The sequence below is a fragment of the Dromaius novaehollandiae genome, chromosome 5 (assembly GCF_036370855.1).
Source record: "Dromaius novaehollandiae isolate bDroNov1 chromosome 5, bDroNov1.hap1, whole genome shotgun sequence".
Taxonomy (NCBI): Eukaryota; Metazoa; Chordata; class Aves; order Casuariiformes; family Dromaiidae; genus Dromaius; species Dromaius novaehollandiae.
Window position 1 is genome coordinate 53,632,784 of NC_088102.1, and position 19,210 is coordinate 53,651,993.

Below are 19,210 nucleotides of genomic sequence, written 5' to 3' on the forward strand. Positions count from 1 at the left end.
GCCATGAACGTTTCTCACTAGAATTTTCTTAAGAGTGTTTCTTCCTTTTTGATAAGCTGTAATCCTCCTAGAGGCTTTTGAACTGTTCATAGATTGACTATATAGCATTCAGAGCTCACCATATAAAGTGGTAAAGGCACACCAGAATTAAACAACCACAAAAACCAGGCAGTATTTTACTTAACCTTTTGCTGGCCTGTCTGACATGATTAGGATTTATTAATGTAAGTTTATGCTTGTGTGCTTTCAGGATTCCAGGCCCCGCACCTTCCTCATCGGCTGCATCGGAGTCAGTGGCAAGACCAAATGGGATGTTCTGGATGGTGTTGTTAGACGGTTGTTTAAGGTAAATGAGTACAACGTGCTGTGAGTTTGAATTCTCCCACGCAGTGTTCCTGACATATTTGGCAATAAGAGGCCTGTACAGGGGCTCAGATATACGTGCTGGTGTGAATTGGGGTTTACATCCAAGAAGCACTGAATGTCGTTCCTCTCTGACAGTCTTGTCTCTGACAGAGACTCAGCGTGTGACTCTGGACAAGTCAGCTAACTCTGCTTTTCTTAGTTTCCCCATCTGTAAAGTACATAGCAGTTACTTGCCTACTCCGTATGGTTTTTGTGACGATTAACTTGGTAGCGTTTGTATGGGATTTTGACAGTGCCAAGCAATACTTAACTCTCGGAGGGTTTATTACTATTATAGCATAGAACCTACAGGCACGAAGATTGCAATGCTGCCTAAATTTTCATATTCCTTTTTCACCATAGGAGTATATCATCCATGTGGATCCAGTGAGTCAGCTGGGACTGAATTCAGACAGTGTCCTGGGCTATAGCATTGGAGAAATCAAGCGCACAAATAGTGCAGAGACACCTGAGCTGCTGCCCTGCGGCTACCTGGTGGGAGAAAACAACACCATTTCAGTTACTGTCAAAGGTAATTATACTTGATTCCTCGGTCGTAGTTCTCAGTCATTACAGTTTTATCAAAGTCTGCTGCATCAAGAAACTCAGAGGAGTGACACCTTTTTATTGTGTTTCTTTTTCCTGTCTCTCTGTTGAATTTACTGGCACTGTAGCGCTTCTCTTTCCATTTGATGAGGACAGCACTAGGCACTGCAGAGGTTTAGTGACCATTTGTAAATTCAGCAGATTTTCAAACTGTAGCAGTAGAAATAATTATACACATAGCAGTTTTCTCCGGAGGTCTTAAACCGATGCCTCGAGTCGTGCTGGAAAACGCCTCACGCAAGAAGTGACACAGTGGAATTGTTTGAGTGGGATGGTACTATTCCAAATAAATAAAATGCTGAGAACCTCATTCACTTCTGTGCAACAGCTGTATTTGCTATTTCCTTTATGCAGAATAAAAAAGATGAGGCTTTATCTAACTCACTTAAGAGTCTCTCCTTAGGTAAGGAAGGATCCCAGAATCCATTATGTCTTAAGCTCTGGATCTTCTTTGAAAGAAATCTTTTCAAAATGTGTTGTTTTCAAAATTTGCATCAGTTTCATTATGTGATGCTGATAAGAATGTAATGTTTGTATTTCTCCCATAAGCCCATTTGGTTTCTCAGGGAACCATTTTTTAGGACTATTATGAAACTAGATTTGAGGATAAATCCTCAACCACTGTATTTTGAATGCACATCAGCTTGCCCCAAGTTACGCCAGTGACGTGTCTAGCATAGACCCACGTAGAGCCGTAGAGTAGCACCATACTTGTGAGCTGTGCCAGACTCTCTGTAGCTCAAGTTCAGAGTGTGGCTGTGGCATTTAACTGAAAGTATGTTGATTTCTGAATATTAGTATAAGAAATCAAATACCTTGTGTAGCAAGCAGCAAGCAGAAAGACAAAATAAGCCAGGAAGTATCCCAGTTTAGTGAGGCTTGATGCAAAGCCAGAGCGTTCTGCTTAATTAGAATACATCGTTCAATAATATAATTTCAATCAACATGTTGCTTAAGGACTAGCCATGTCTATAAAGCTGCAGTCCGACTTTGTTTAACTTGCAATAGCTTGACTTGTACTTTGAAGGTTCATATGTGGTAATGTTTTTCAATAAAATATAAATATATTTAATTGATGGGAATCAGTCATTCACTTATACCTTTAAGATATAAACCTGCCTATATAAATATTTAATATTCCAACCATAGGGGTGCAGATATTGCTCTCTGTGTATGATCTGCCAGCTTCCTTTTCTTCTGTTTGTTTTCAAGCATTGTATGTTTTCCTGAGCCAGTTTTGCCTAAAGTGACTGCTGATATTGCGTAAATGCTTATCAGTAGGAGTTTTATGTTAGGAGAGATAACTATCAGCATAGAGGGAGGGAGTTTAATTACAAGTGTTTGGGAAAGTAGGGGGAGCTGATGATAGCTGTTTTCTTGTCTACAGAATCAAAAGTAAATAGGTAAATTCTGGATGAACGTACTGTACATGACAAAATAACAATGAAACAGATGGTTCACGTGTTCAGATGGAATCATTTTTGTGATAACTTTTATCCAGAGAAGGGCTTGGACACAACAGATTGTGGTTGAGTAGTTTGAAAACTGGGAGAGCTGCAATACTGCAGGATGCACGCTAAGCTCACAACCACTTCTGCACTCCCTGTAACTGCTTTATATATCTGCCCTGTTCTGTCATGAGGGATACCGGAGGCAGGGAAAGGATTTATGTCTGGGGTAAAGAACAGCTTGGTTATGTTAGGTCTAAATCCACTGTTTCAGAGTTGCATTTTGGGGATTTCTCATGCTGTTACTGGGTCCAGATACATTCAGAAAAATAACATTTTTCAGTTCTCCGTGGTGCCTAATCAGTTGTTTCAACTAACTTTGATTTTGTCCAGACTTCACTAATAGGATACTTTTCAGTGTTACAACTGCTTAGTAAAAAAATCTTTTAAAAATGCAAGTAATTTAGAAAAAATTGGGAATCCCCCTAAGTGAGGATTCTTTTACTTTTGCAGGTATCTGTGAGAACAGTTTGGACTGCCTGGTGTTTGAATCGCTGATCCCAAAGCCTATACTGCAGCGCTACGTCTCTCTCTTGATGGAACATAGACGGATTATCTTGTCTGGCCCTAGTGGCACTGGTAAAACATACCTGGCAAATCGTCTCTCTGAGTATATGGTCCTTAGAGAGGGCAGGGAGTTGGCTGATGGAATTATTGCAACCTTCAATGTGGACCATAAATCTAGTAAGGTGAGGAAACAGAAATCATCCTTGCACAACAAACATTACCGTTTATCAAAAATGAGAGCCTGCTTCTTTTTTGGTTCATCAAAAATAGGTTAATGTGATTTTAAATTTACCTTCCTTTTTAAAGCGTTGTATGAGTCTCGAAGGGAGTAATATTAAGGCTTTCAAATCTGTAGTTTCACCTCTTTGTTAGCCTGAAATAGTAGGCTTCCAGGTGTGCGTTTGAGCACCTAAAGGTGTCATGATTTTCAAGTGGCTGGGAGCCTGAGAATTGCTGAGGAACTTAAACACCTGCATAAAATTCCCAGCAACTTCAGTGATCTCTGTTGCATGTGGGCTTTTTTCCAAAAACCATCAAATGCATCTCTAGGCTGTTAGAGTTTCTGCAGCTGCAAGTATCAGCAGTAGTAATCTGCATATGCTGTTTCTGTAGTTACTGTTGTCCAGACACATTCCTGAGCTGGTAAGGCATGTCTCTGCTTTTTATGTACTTCTGGTTTTGCTGAATATACCTCCAATGAATTTCTAGGTTAAAAAAAAAAAAGTATATTTGATGGCCTTAGGCAAATTTTCCTCTGGAGAGAAGAGCTGGTTGAAAGTGTGGTTGTAGCCCACTGGTATAATTTGAGACATGCTATGCAATAAATGCTTTAAAGATGGTGAGAGCATTTCAGCCCCACCCAGTCACCCAGCAGTAGCACTGTGAGCTCATCATTCCTTCATGTTTTTACTGAAGGCATCCAAATTTGGCCTCTGCTGAGGAGTGCTATATTCCAGATTAATTCTGTGTGCTTTACTTAGAAATACAGTTGCAAGAACCTATAACAAACCTCGCTGGAATGTAAAACAACTATCTGGCTTTAGTATATAGGGATTTGAACAAGTTCCTGAAAAGAAGGAAAAATATATTTCAGACCTCTGAGCATTAGATTAGAACAGCACAAATGAAAAAACATAAACCAAAAGACAAAATCTTACCTCCTTGAGGACCTTATCCCACATAGTCTTTGAATCTTTAGCATAACATATTGAAGAGAAGGAGAACCATATTGTTGTGTTTCTATGAGGCGAGTGTGGACACTGGTAAGACAAAAGGTTCTTTTGCTTTAGATTTCCTGACAAATACAGTAGTTCATCTTTCTCTGTCTTATCTGGCTTTACAATGAATATGATGAAAACTCGTTTTTGTGTATGCTTTGCAGGAACTCCGCCAATACCTGTCGAACCTAGCAGACCAGTGTAATAGTGAAAATAATGCTGTGGATATGCCTCTTGTAATCATTTTGGATAATTTGCATCATGTTAGCTCCCTGGGAGAGATCTTTAACGGGCTTCTAAACTGCAAGTACCACAAATGGTAAGAAAAATACTAGAACCACATTCATAATCCCTATACTGCAGTCAGACAACCACAGTCCAAAATATGCTCACAAAATGAACTCTGGATTAATTTGATAAAGTAAATTGAGAGGTCCAGAAACAGTGTTATGGATGGCGCTTCATAAAAGCCTCGGAGCTTTTTGCTTCATAAAACTGTTAATTTTTCCGTAATGAGTGATAAAAAAGTAGTTGAGGGTATGGATAGTCTGCACTCCTTTCATGCAGTAGATCTTCCATACTAAAAGCCTGTTTTTAATGAGAGAGTCTTGTTTTGAGGCTTCCATTTTGCTTTCATAATTTAGTGTTCTTATGATGCAGATTCTCAGTAGAATTTGTAACTATTTATTGCTATCTAGAACTGCAAAAACCTGCTTTGACAAAAGAGGATTGAATAATCCTTTTTTAATGTTAAGATCTTGTTAAAATGTGGAGGGTTTTTTTACAAAGTTTCCAAGTTTGATTTGCTTTGGTTTTTTTGTTTTTTTGTTTTTTTAATAGTCCGTATATTATTGGCACAATGAACCAAGCCACCTCCTCAACACCTAATCTTCAACTTCACCATAATTTCAGGTACTGTTTATTCATGTTTCTCATTTATGTTTTTGAATTGGCAAGAGAGTAAGGGCTACTGAGTCATCTGAAGTTGTTCTTATCAGCTGAAATGGCAAACTGAAGGAGAAATACCATTCTCTGCTGCTTGTTGCCCTAACATGTGCAGCTGTACATTATAGTTCTGTTATTAAAATAACTAGAGTTCATAGAACTTTTACTTTTCAGAGGTTTTTCAAGATATTAGGTCCTCAAATTTAAAATATGATAATAGGCAAAGCAGATATTGAATGAGAAGTAAAATGAAACAAATCAGAACATGAAGTATTTAATCTTGTGAACTCATAATTCCAAACCACAGACTCCATATTTTGGAAAAATATATGACTGGCATAACCCAATAATAAGTAAAATTTAGACAGAATAGTTGTGTTCTCTAGTACAAAGATAAATGACAGACATTTCTACTATCCTGCTGTAGATGGGTGCTATGTGCTAACCACACTGAGCCAGTCAAGGGCTTTCTTGGTCGTTTCTTGAGAAGAAAACTAATTGAAACAGAAATCAGTGGCAGGATGAGAAATGCAGAGCTGGTTAAAATCATTGATTGGATTCCCAAGGTCTGGCAACATCTGAACAAATTCTTGGAGGCTCACAGCTCCTCTGATGTTACTATTGGTAAGTGTTCTGCCCATTTTGGCAACAAATGCATTTGTAGACCAACATAAATGCATATATTCTGTTTCCTTGTAATACATCAGATAGAAAAGGTTTCTTTAAAACCCTACGTTTAGTTTGCAATGTCCTCTCAAGGAAATTGTATGAGAAGTTTCTAAACTCTTTGTAATAGACCTCGTTAAGTCCGTGATGCACATTGTGTTATGAAATCTGATTAATTGTTTTCTCCTGAAAAGCTATACTTTTTCAAATTGATTGAAAAGATATTTGAACACTCAGGAAGAGCAGTGCACCAGATAGCTATGTTTGTTTTCTCATCCTGGGCTCCTTTCTCTGGAGACTTGGAAGTTGTTGCTTGATCCTATTTTGATGCATCTCATGATCATGATTTGACTATAATCTGTGAATTTCCTTTTCTAGGTCCACGGCTCTTCCTCTCTTGTCCAATAGATGTAGATGGTTCTAGAGTTTGGTTTACCGACTTGTGGAACTACTCCATCATCCCATATCTCTTGGAGGCAGTTAGAGAAGGGCTACAGGTGAGCAGACAAACCTGCAGAATCATAGATCTATCCGGTATCTATCCAAAAAGGCAGCGCAGCACTGGATAAAACTGAAGAATGACAACTTTTTCAATGAGTATAACTTGGCACGCTACATACTTAAATGTCTGTGAAAATTTAGCCTAAAGAGTTGAAAATTCCAGGAGGAAATTTCAGCCGTTTTGAAACATGGAGTGGAAGTACAAAATGTCCAGGTTAGATTTTTGAAATGTGTTCAGATGCCAGACTGTTGGTATTTTTAGTGGGAGTTAGGCATCTGAGTGTCTTTCAATAATCTGTTCTAGAAGCACACCTGAAAATTGTGTATCTGAAACTGTAGCTGAAAAACATGTTTGTGGTCATTAACTTGAGTTATGTATGATTTTGCTTTATGATCAGATCTTTCAACAGAGGAGGAACAAAGCCATATATGGAGAGAAACATACTAATGAGTGATAGAATCAATATCAGTGACATTTTGATTGTTTCTCAATTTACAGGATGAATTCTTGATTGGATTCCTTCATAATTCTTTTGGAGCCTATAGTGACATCATCATTAATTGCCTATACTTAGTATTTGATTCATATTCTCTAGCAATTTGGACAGTTTTGGCCATTACCACACAATTCTTAGTGTGTCTGTGTGACTCTGACTATAAGTACATGTTGGAATCAGGAGGTGGGTTCAACATGAGACTGCTACTGACTTGTTATGCAACTATGGAAAAAAATGACCAAAAGGTCATTCATGCTTCAGTTCTCTGTTCACAGGATAAGCATGGCAGCACATATTTTAAAAAGCAGTTTTGGAGATATCATAATCAAAAATCAGTAAATTCTGGGAATTGCATACATGAAATTAGTTTTAATAAAGCTTTTTCTGTGGGAGAACTCTGTTTTCATAACATGAAGAGCCAGGATGGAGGGCAATCTGAGGCTTTGTCCTTGCAGCATCTGCTAGTAAGATGGGCTCATTTTAAAGTTACTTTTTTTTAGTAGAGCTAAATGCAAGATCGCACATACAGAAACAAAAAAGGTAGATCACAGTTGAGAGTCTGGAAGATTGAAAAAGGGCTAAAAAATAATGGAGAATAAATAGTTAATTTTGGCAATGCATTGGAAGCTTGTGTTTTGGTAAGGGAAAAATGTCGTTTTGAGGGCATAATCTATAATTATATCTCATAAAGGTAGGAAGAGGATAGTACTTCTGTTTGTGAAAAGTCTCACTAGAGAACGGAATTAAACCTTGTAACATCAACGTTTCAGAAAGGATGTTGGAAAAGTGAAAAGTATTCATAAAAGTGCAATAGGTATGTTGTCTAAGATACAGAAAACATTGATGAGAAAGATGAGGAGATCAAACTATTCAGTTTGTTCAAGAAGAAGCTAAAGTGTGACTTTGTCTACAGGATTTGTGCTTTAGTCTTAGAGTAAAAGTCTAGTTGATGTATGACATGTTTGGACTAGAAAGAACTGAACTATAAGCAAGACAGCTTTTTATTAGTAGGAAAAATTAACTGTTCTCTATCAAATAGATTTCTGTCTGAGGTCTTTCTGAAACAGAAATAAGTCAAAGTTATGGGCTCTATGGAAAGATTATTATATCATGAAATGGTTCCTTCATGTTTATGAAGAATAGTCCTTTCCATTCTGTAACTTTTTAGGGACTCAGCATTATAGTATTCTTCAGGATAACTTGCCATTATAATATGTAAAAAAGTATGCAAGTGCTCTGTTAAAAAAATATTGGGATTTTGGGTTGATTTGCTTTTTTTGTTGTGTTTCTTTTCTGTGCAATACTTTCTCTGTATCAGAGGTTCAGCTCTTGTCTGCATTGGAGTAGTTGACAGAGAATGGAGAAGGAATGAAGACAGTCTGAGTACTTGAAAAGAGAAGGATTTTATGTTGGCTAGTTTAGAAGAAGCTTATGTTATGCTTGCTAATTCTGCAGCAGGGATTTATACAATTTAACAGAGTGAGGGAGGACAGCCCTTTCATAGAAAACAGAGCTTTTACTAATGGCTCCTTAGAATTCTATGAATAGGTGAATTCTTCAAGGTTTGGTCAAAATTTCTGGAAACTGTATTTACCATTTGAATTTCATCAGTGCCTTGAGGCCTCATTTTCTTTGAGGTGATTGTAGTAGGCACTTAGACATAAAGAGCATGATAGGTCCTGAAGTAGAACACAGATAAAAGCACTTCACTAAAATAGAACAGAAAACTTCTCAGACCTTTTCTTTAACATCCAGAAGAAGAGGAAAAACGCAAAGTAGAATGACTTTACTTAAAACTTCTTTATGGGGCTCCGTTAAAGGAAGGTAATAGGAGCCAGTAATCTTTTTGCCCTAAAACAAGGGAAGAGGGACAGGTTGTGACTTTGTTTCCTTCTGACCTGGAGAAGGCTGATACTCACAGTGATGCTGGCACTCTTTATATTGTGCTTTGGGGCTTTCACATCAGCTGATCTGTAGGTGTGGAAAGCATTGAAACATTAATAACAAAAATGAAGAGAAAGAATAGCAATTAATAAAAACATCTGCTTGCTTCCTTATTTTGCCTGCTCTCTGCATCTTTCTTTTGGTTACGTGAATGGCCTGCATTCTAAGTCTAAGGATTTCAATTTCTCAGTTTTTGCTTTAGATTCTCTTTCTGCTTTGATCCTATTTCCCCAAATATCACTAATAGGTTGCATTTAAATAATTTCTCAGCTTACTCCAGAACTTCTCTTTCGCTGAGTTTGTGGTTAAGAATCTGACTTCAGTCCTCAAAGAGTAGCCAGGGTTGTGCTAATTAACTAGCGGTGCTTAGAAATGTGTGTTTCATTTTGGGTTTTTTCTGAGCCCCACACCCACAAAGAATCCTTTGGAAACACATCTTCCCACATGAAATTGCCTGCCAGAAAGGAAGGGTGGACTGCTGATTTCACTCTGATCTCTGTGGATCTAAACTGAACTATTTTTAGATTTCTGTTTCTCATTTAGAGAACTACTTTGGGTCAAAGGCAAGTGAGCCAAATGGATCCTTACAATAATTGTTCCCATTGGAGCTGCTGAGCTTTTTGTTCTTCAAAACAGGGATGTAAAAATTAGAGGGTTGTATAAAACCCTTGTTCTTCCTGCTTGTTGTATTGACTGAGAATACAGCCCCAATCAGAAGGGGACCCAGGGTCCCTGTAGTTTCCTGCCACGGTCGCTCACACTCTCACTCTTTTTCTTTGGTGGTTGGAGAACCAGCCTGGGGGATTCTCACCTCCTAATATTATATACCTTCTCACTCTAGAAAATGTGCCTGTGAAAGGGATACACATAAGTGGTTGCCGTGGAAGGGAATAATAAGTTAGTGATTCAGGCTCTCAGCTACTGAAGATATGTGATTATTTCATATATTGAAGTGGGAATTCTACTTGCTAATTTTCAGAAGTGAGCTAGGAACACATGGACCTTCCAGGTAGCAAGGACTGTGTGAAAAATACAAAGTTCTCTCCACTTTGCAGCTGTCTTGTATTGTTCATAAATTCGGGAACAAGATTAAAATAGGGGATCTGGTTTACCACAGCCTGACGACATTATGTTGGGGAAATGATCTGCTACAGCTCAAGGATTCTGAAGAGAATTTCCTCTGTGAGAGAAGGACGTGTTGGAGATTGTCTAGCACCACCTACCGGACAAACGTGCTCTGTGCTGTGACTGATGGGGTCCTGTTTCAGAATAAAGCAGATGCTAGTATTTAGAGAAATTTAATGATTCGTGATTTCTGCATGGAATTTGACTGCCATGTATTACAGAGTTTGCATTCACACTACCATCTAAGTTTTACTTAAACTTCAGTTTCATGTAACTCTTACAGAAAGGCTCTAGCAGAATAGATAAAAGACTTCCTTTAGCCTGTATATTTTAACAGAACCAAATTTTCAAGGAAAGGGTTAGGCTGTAAACTACAGACAAAATTTCGATCGAAAGGTATTATCATTATCTAGTACTGCTTAGCAATCTCTGTCAAAGTGCCGTTCTGACAGCACTCGCCTGATGCGTCTCTCTGCTGCAGTGCAGAAAAATCAGCTTTGGCTTCTTGAACCATGCATCTCATTGAAGTCAGTCCTTTTCATGCTGTTCAGATGCAGCATTTTGGGGGCCTGTTTGGACTGGAAAAAGTAGTTAGCCACTGTGGTGCAAGAATGTTCCAATGATTTATGCCAATGTAAAGAATAGCACTGATAAGCTCAAAAGCTTGTCCTAACTTTCCCTGTTTGGCAATGAGGAGGATAATAAAATGAATGCCAAAAGAAAGAAGGAAAAAATGAGGAGGAAGGTGAGGTAGTCTTAGATCCTTCAAAGAGCTGTAAAGTTTCTTTGTTCTGCCCTCTGCTTTCTCCCACCATGTTGTATAGGAAAGTGTGAGTTCTCTGAATTCAAGTGATAAAATGCCAGTGATGAAGGTGAATTCCTGAAAGTTGTTTGGCCCAGAAATTCACAAAGCAGAATTGAAAACCTGAAAATCACTTGAACTTGTACTTCTCCTTTTGAGAGTCATGGGACATTAAAAGGAATTTTTTATCTAATTATGGCAAACCTATCTGAATAGATCAAGGAGTAGAATAAGTTGGGACTCAGCAACTCAGTCTGTTCAAAACAGAAGATGTCTTCGAAGTAGGGCATGCCTACTTAAAATAGGAACATGAGCATAGCCAAATTCTTGTGGCACTTCTTCTTGGTTGAGTACAGAGAAATTCCCCTGTCTTGAAAAAACTTTGCTATGACATTCGTCGTTATTGCCTGATGACAGGTATCACATTTCTTCCTATGGAGTTTCACTGTGATAGCAAAATTACGTAAGCCAGCTGCTGTTGCAAAGTAGATATGAACACTAATGGCCTCTAGTGTGTATTTACCTTATTTAATCAGAGAAAAAGCCCAAAACTTTCTGAAGTGAAGTTATTTCCAGGTTTCTTTTTCTTAAAATGGTGTCAGGTGCGCTGCATTTGCAAAGGAGGTGGTCAGCCTCTTCCAAGTCATTTGCCATTAAAAATAACTAGAACTTTGTGTATCATTCAGATAGTGAAAATCTCATTCCTTTTTCTTCAACTCTGCTTGAAAGCTTTTTCTGCAGTGGAATAATTATGGCACATTCATTGTGGTTATGTAAGTGCTGAGTAAAATGGTAGATTAACAGCAATGTTTTAAAAGATGCCTTTGCACTTTTCCAGCTGTATGGGAGGAGAGCTCCCTGGGAGGATCCTGCCAAATGGGTAATGGACACTTATCCCTGGGCAGCCACCCCACAGCACCATGAGTGGCCTCCTCTACTACAGCTGCGGCCTGAAGATGTGGGGTTTGATGGCTACTCAATGTCAAGGGAAGGCTCAAGCAGCAAACAAGTTCCAGTGAGTGATGCTGAAGGAGATCCTTTGGTAAGTTTCATTTTTTAAACAGCAGAACTGGTTGGTTTTCCTTGTTAGTGGGAATTAGAAATGGGAATAAAATAGCAGAGTACAAGCTGAGAAGTGTTTCAGAGTTTTAGAATGAGAAGGAAATCTTTCTCAGAAAGGCATAAAGTCAGCCCATGGAACGTGCATTGGCACAGAAAGCCCATAAAGTTATGTAAGAAACAGTGGCAGAAGCTTTTCAGATTCATTTTTTGAGAATATGAGCTGAGTGACTGGCAAAGGGTATAATAAACTTAATTTCTACACTGTGGCATTAGATAGGTACATTTGCACATCTCTGCTCTGTGTGTGCATAATAAAGTTTGTGAAACGGGTGATTTAATTACACATACTTCAATAACACAGTGGACCTATTTGATTTAGCCTGTTTCACCAGAATCGCAAAATTGGCATATTGCTTCAAATGATTCTTGGAACTGTTTTCTTTCTTCTCAAATGAAAATTGAGATTTCTGTTATATATACAAAGTAGTGCTCTCCATGACTGGGGTCTAATTTATGAATCAGCAAGTATGTATAAAGAAATGTTAGGATGCATTTGCGTGGAATGTATACTTCGACCTAGAAGCTGGATTTCATGTACATTTCTTCCGATGGGAGACGGTTATTGAAACTGCTGTGCAAGCTATGAATGCCATGAAACTGTTCTTTTGGGGTGTACATTTTTCTGGACAATTTGGAGTACTGAATAAGTGTGTTACAGGTTTTACTAGCTCATGTATACATACATAAATATCAAGCTTCGTGCTAGCACATTCAGATAGGCCTCCTTTAACTGTCGTGTACATATTTCCTTAAGTCAGAGCAAGATAGCAGAAGGATGCTTGCAGGGTCCTGTGGAATACAGCTGTAGACAGCATCAATCTTCTCACTTTCACCTTTACTGGAATACCATACAATTCATGACTAACTTGCATGCTGCTATGACATGTTTTACGTGTACTACCTCATTTCATATAACCAGTAGTAATTAGCTCAGCTGTCTTCTCCCTTACCTTGCTGGCAAAGTGAATGCTTCTGTGACTTTTACATGAAGTGGATATTCTTTCTGCCTCAGAATACAAATAATCCTGAACTTCTGTGTTTTGTAGATGAACATGCTAATGAGACTGCAAGAAGCAGCCAACTACTCAAGTCCCCAGAGTTATGACAGTGACTCTAACAGCAACAGCCATCATGACGACATCCTTGATTCATCTCTGGAGTCAACGTTGTGATCTTCATCAGATAGAAATAAGGTGTTTCCATTATTGCTGTCCCACGTTGCAAGAATCATCATGACAAACTCATGAAAAGAACATGTTCCTGGGCTGGGCTGGGCTGGTATCTCAGTATTAGAGCTGCAAGAACAAGACACTTTTGAGTCAGTCTTGAACCTGGGTGCAGGCAACCCAAACCACCTTTGTATTGTTTTTCTTTTTACAGTGAGAACTGCACTATTCCTTTGGGGTTTTTTTTTCTGTTTAGTTGCTGTAAGCTCTCATGCCTAAGATACTGAAGACAGTAAAAATAATCATGATTTTAAAAGAAAAAGTAAAAGGAGGGGGGAACTTCACAGCTATGAAGCAAACAGCTTTGTGCCATGTACTGTTCAGACAGAGAGGGGAGAGGAAATTTTTGCCTATGCTGCTTCTGACCAAACACATTTAGGTGAGGGCTGGACTTTTACCAATCAGCTTCACAGATTAAACTCAGCATTGTATAGTTCTGGTGCTATAACAATATTACTTGCCTTGGTAATAATATTCCATGAAAGGCAAAGGTGCAAAACAAGGAAGTCTGAAAAAATATAAAAAAGAGGGGAAAAGAAAAAGCGCTGCTCTCCTTGCCAGTCTGAGACCGTGGCTTTCTTTCATTGTGTGTTTATAAAAATATACTATATATAAATAGGAATATATATAAATATATATACAGTCTGAACAAATCAGGTTTTTTCAAGCACTGTGTAACAAACAATCCTACTAAATGTTAAAGATCAGGTAGCCCTTTGGTATTCTGGGCCCGATTCTCCTCCCACTTAGATCCATGTAACTCAAGTGACTTCAGTGGTGGTGTACGTGACTTGCAGTGACGAGAGTGACTGTGACGCCTCCGCGGGAGTCGGTGGAAGGGCCGTGCCCCTGCAGTCCTACAGCTGAGACGGAGCTGAGGCAGCCTGCAGGCACGGTCGGCCCCGCGCACGGAGGTCAGCCGCACCCCTGGAGGGACTGATCAAACTTTCCGTTTTTAATTCTTGCCATGAAATGTTACAGCTGTTTTCTGAAAACTTTTTTTTTTTTTTTTTTGGGGGGGGGGGTCAGAGTTTTTGTTCTGATCAGCACAACCATAAATGGGTTAATTAAAACTCAGCTCTGTGACAGTTCCAGTGCTACTCTGGCAACAACATTTACTTCCATGACTACTACTCTTAACTGCAGAAAATAGTATTTTAGCAGTATCTAGGTCTGGAAAAAAGGAGGGAAGGTACTGTGTCTGTAAAGTCTTAGCTGGGCCATGCTCTTGAGTTTTGGCAGAGCCGTGAACCTGCTTTTGTTTCTCCTCCTCTCTGAACACGCACACCTACACTGTCAGTGTTAAGGCTTGTACTTCTGTTGGGGAACAAGAACACCTCGCAATGAATTGCACTTTCCTTTCTTACGGAAGCAAATGCTTACAACACCATCACCACAAAGTCAGCTGTCTCAGGCTGTACCTCAGCAAGAATTTCAGTCCTCAATATTGATTTGTACTAGCCTTTCCAGCTATCTTTTGGTGCTGAATTTTAAAGCGATGCCTTATTTTGTACTAATTGTGTTGATTGAATTAGTGCTGTATATTATGGGATTTTATTTAAATAAACAAACAGGGCTAAAGTCATCTCTTGGAATATCATAAGTTGCTGTGAATATTGTTTATACGAGATATTAGAATTTGTTTAAATGTGACAAAAAAGGAGGGAAATGAGAAAACTTTTCAGGTTCGTATCAATCCACAGCTAACAGATCACTGAAGAGCTGTTTTATCCATGCAGGGGAAAAAAAGCTTTTCAACAATAATAAATGCCATCATTAATAAATTACAGGAATATGCTGGGTTTTTTCAATGTACAGAAAGAAAACTTATTATAAACACTTTTTTAAGAGCTTGTTAATCCTTGTGGGTTTAAAGTAATGCAACAGACAAGTTCATGCTTCTGTGACTCAGTGAGAGGATAGTTTTATTATACCTCATGACTTTCTGTGACATGACTGTACTTATTTTGTCTTATTGAGCTGGTCTTGAATCTACTCCTGTTACAACTTTTAAGTGCTGATGATTTTTTTTTAAGAAAAATATTGTAAAAGAAAAATTAAAATATTTTAATGATGGGGGAGGCAGAAAGAGCTTGGTGTAGTTACTGTTTTAAGCTTGTGAACTCTATTTGATTATTTCACTGAATGAAATACCAAGGCTTACTTGGCCAATGTTCCTAGTCCAGTTCTTGGTACTGTAAAAATGGGATAAATCTGTATGGAATCAAATACACAGCATGCTGCTGATGATTTGAAGAAAGGTTAATTTTTTTCAGCAGTCTTGACAATTCTGCTTCCCAGCACTGACTTTACCTGCTACTACTGTGAATCTGGGTACCTAATCCTCCAACTGAATCCATGCAGATAGAGCGTGTGCCTGTAAAAAATTCCAGTTGCAGGGCTAGGGCTTTAAATATACTTAATATCCTAGAAAATTTCTCAGCTAACCTTTAACTGAGTCCTATAAGACATGTCTAAAATGGTGTTTTATTTGTGAGGAATGGGGTATTTTTTTCTCATTTTTAATCCTGTGCTTAAGCTCAGGAAAAAATTTCTGTTGCTCTATTACTATTTTATTGACACTAGTTTGGATTACAGTAAAAGACAATTTTGAGTAGGCTAGTCATTTTAAGCATCACAATATTCAGTGTCTTTTCTGAAACTTCGGGAAGCAGGGTTACCTGTTGTGCACATTTCTTACTTTTTTTTTTAAATCAGGACTTTTCATAGCTTAAGTCTTTCTTTAAGTGGCTTTGCTCTCATTTAAGGCTTTTTTCAAAATGCTTCATTTTTTGCCTTTTTTTTTCCTATGAAGTTGGCTTGTTTAAAAAAAATAAAAACAAGAAAAAAATGCAAGATTCTATGCAACATTCATGTTGAGTTATAAATTGAAAGTATGAACAGTTTTCTTTCTGTCAGAACTGCCAAGAATTATACAGGCCATAAATGAGATGTGGTTTATTTGGGGAAGGGAAGGGAGGGGGTTGGTTAGCTTTTTTGTACATTTTGGAAAAAAGTAAGCTGATATTTCATTGTTGATGCTTAACTTCGATATTATGTGTATTAAATCTTGTCTAAATGTGGCAGTTTTCTTTCAAGAAAAATACAAAAACAAAACAAAAAAATCTTTCTTTGTGGATATTAAATGGAAGGTTGCTGTTTTGATCTAGTCGTTTCCAGTGGAACAGTTTATGAAATATGTTCTATAAGATGTACATTTTTTCATTGTAACATAGAAATGTAAATATTTGATTAAAAGTGCTGCATTTTGATGAATTTTTTCTAGCCATTTTTAAAGAGAAAGACTAGGAATTGAGTATTTTGTGTACGTTTAAGATGTTTTCCATTTGCTCCTCTCCTATTTAATTTTCAGTTCTCATTTAGGATTGGAATTTGTGAATGGTCTGTTTGAGATCATGCTCCCCTTTCTCACTCTCCCTGTTTCTCCCTCTTCCCCGCCCCTGTGTCATGGAGAATAAAGCTGATGATTGTACCAGTCTTAAATTATTCATGATTCAATAAAATTGATGCTTATTTATTCAGATTTATGGCTTCCCTGCACTTTTTGTCCCTTTTCAATCAACAATTTCTATTTGTATTCGAAGTTTGTGGGTTTTAGCTCTTATTTTTGCTGGTTTCTTATAAGTACTTGTGAAAAGATGCCAGCAACCTACAAGGCTATGTACCCACAGAAGTCAGCTAGGAGAAATGGGAGGAAAATCATTCTAAGTCAGTGAGGGAATACAGACACCACAATCTGTATAAAGGCCTTGTCTATATGGGGAAAGTTAGCAGGGGAACTATACCACTATGATTCTCTGCTATAGCTGATGTTTGCACAGTGTCCATCAAGATCTGCTCAGGACGGCCTACGCCTTTGGAGTATCTCTGCACAACACTGAGAGTAAGTCACACATGACCATCAGGCTGGACGCGGATCCTGATATCAGCTGGTGCCAGCTTCCTTTGCAAGAGAAATCCCTGTTGGTCACCAGGGCTGCAGTTGGTGCAGGGACACGCAACAGGATGACTCATCTACTGAATACTAGGATTCGTCTTTGCAATTTATGACAAGCTAGGGATTGATGTTGGCTAGGCATTACCTACACTACATTAAAAGAAAATTTCTTAAGTGCTAACTGGTAGTCATTGCAGTCTTTCTGTGGAAATATCTTTTGTGGGTTGCCTTGTTCTTTTAAATTTTTTTCATTTTCTTACACTTTATCCTCCTGAGTTACAAACATTGTCTTCACTTTTCTTCAGTAATGCAGCAGTGCAAACTCATCTTCAGTAATGTGTTTCATCTATCCCTTAGGAGCAATTTTCCAGAGTTTTGGACATGCTTAGGCAAATTTTGAATGTGTTCTAGCTGATTTTTCCATGTTCTGTAAACTTTTGATTCACAGAAGTGCATATTTTAGAACTGGCTCTCGGAAAACACTTGAATGGACTAGCAGCAAAAAACACTGAACTAGCACCAAAGTGCTTAATACCTCTCAGGAGCTCTTTTTCCTTTCTTCCATTTTTTGGCCTCCTCTGCCCCCTCCCCGTTTTCTTCTTCTCTATTTGTTCTATGTGCACTGTCTTGTATACTCATCTTCACATGATTTTTCCTTTACCTCACCTTCTCTTTAATCTTTATTGCCCCGTTTTTCAGTTTCCAACATCTTATTTCACTCTTATTTTATATCCTTTCTGGATCCACCTCATAATTTCTCAGTGCCATTCTCAGTGCTGACTTCCTGCCTGCAATCAAGGGGGAATTTCCCTGGAGTCATTTTACGAGATGAGCCTGCAGCCTGTGACATGTAGTTACATCGTTCTCTTTCCTCTGATCTTTTCCATTGGCCTCTTGAAGCAGACACATCAAGAACAGAGCAGAAATTTATCCTGGTACTCTTCAGGCTTCTATCCTCTCTTCTGTACTTTCTGTATATGGCCTCATTTTACTACTTTCCTAATGCTGTTAATCCCCACATTAACCTCTATGTTAAGTATGATATTCAGGGGTTAATGGTGGAGAGATATCTCCTTATCAACTACTAGTTTTTAACATGGACAATCCAGCTGTTTCTTTTTGCTCCGCAGTCCCTAGCCCTCCCTGCTTAACAGAGGGAAGACCCATGTGAGACTGTTGTTCACAACACGCGTTTCCAGTACACCGGCAGGAGAGGAGGAGCTGCGGATGGAGCCTATCAGCCCACGCTTTCCTCCTTGTTTAGCAGGAAAAGGCTTTTGCCGGTTGGACCAAGAACAGCAGCTGAGGCTTACTCCTATCTCTGCCAGCGGTGAGGGAACTGACTGCAGGCCAGTTACGTCCCCCTTTGCATCTCCATTTCCTTCCCCACAAAACATAATTGGTATTCTCTTCCCTTTCCCCTTCCCTGGCGCACAGGTATTTTTGATTTGCTCCTCTGCTGAAGAGCAAAGGAGGCTGAGCCACCTACAAGGGACGGAGACCATGCGCGTCCAGTTCCTCCTCCTCCTTTCTCCTGCGAAGCATTCACGCGGGTGGAGCTGCGTAGTTAGGAGTTCAGTACGACCTAAACTTAGGAAGGGGCTCTCGGGCAGAGGAGAGCACGTCGTGCTTCCAGTAAGGTCACAGGCTAGAAGGTGCAAGCCCAGCGATGGGCTTGGGGAGAAACCACCTCACCAGCTCAGCACTGTGCGAGCCACTGTATCACACCCATGATAATGTTTCTGGCAAAGTTTTTCCATTGCTTTCTGCTTCATGCCCCCACCTTCCCCCATTCAATTTTGAGTCAGTCTACTGCTGAAGTATTTCAGCCCTTTGTCAAATACAAGAGAGGTAAAATGGGGTGAAAACAGAACAGAGCGCACACGCAAAGGCAGAAAGCGCATCCCTGCGGGGCCTGGTGATTGCTGGGCTTCGTCAGGAGTAACATCCCCGTCGTTTGGGGGGGGCAGGGATGCTAATAAATAAAATCCCTCAAACTCTAAGAAAATGTATTGAGAGCGGGTTCAATCCCGAAGGGGTACAACCAAGAGCGTTTAGTGTCAAGGGCTGCCGGAAGGGACCACCTTCCCCACCTCTTTCCTTGGGAGAGCTGCGTGCCTTTCGTGGGCCGCACACCTCACCGGCTGCTTCTGCAGCGATGGCCGTGCCTCGTGGGCTCTT

At 39.1% G+C, this 19,210-nt stretch overlaps 1 protein-coding gene across 9 annotated transcripts in view; it reads left to right on the forward strand.

Annotated features, from left to right (window-relative positions):
* Positions 1-16,615, forward strand: part of NAV2 (neuron navigator 2) — a 451,621-nt gene extending 435,006 nt beyond the window's left edge. For all 9 annotated transcript variants that reach the window (XM_064512842.1, XM_064512840.1, XM_064512843.1 and 6 more), the window contains 9 exons: positions 251-346; positions 769-937; positions 2,973-3,208; positions 4,408-4,562; positions 5,084-5,155; positions 5,616-5,812; positions 6,233-6,351; positions 11,562-11,765; positions 12,892-16,615. In XM_064512842.1, coding sequence (XP_064368912.1) covers positions 251-346; positions 769-937; positions 2,973-3,208; positions 4,408-4,562; positions 5,084-5,155; positions 5,616-5,812; positions 6,233-6,351; positions 11,562-11,765; positions 12,892-13,017 — 1,374 coding nt within the window. In that variant the 3' untranslated portion in view covers positions 13,018-16,615. The remainder of the gene's footprint in view (positions 1-250; positions 347-768; positions 938-2,972; positions 3,209-4,407; positions 4,563-5,083; positions 5,156-5,615; positions 5,813-6,232; positions 6,352-11,561; positions 11,766-12,891) is intronic.
* Positions 16,616-19,210: the final 2,595 nt, after the last annotated feature.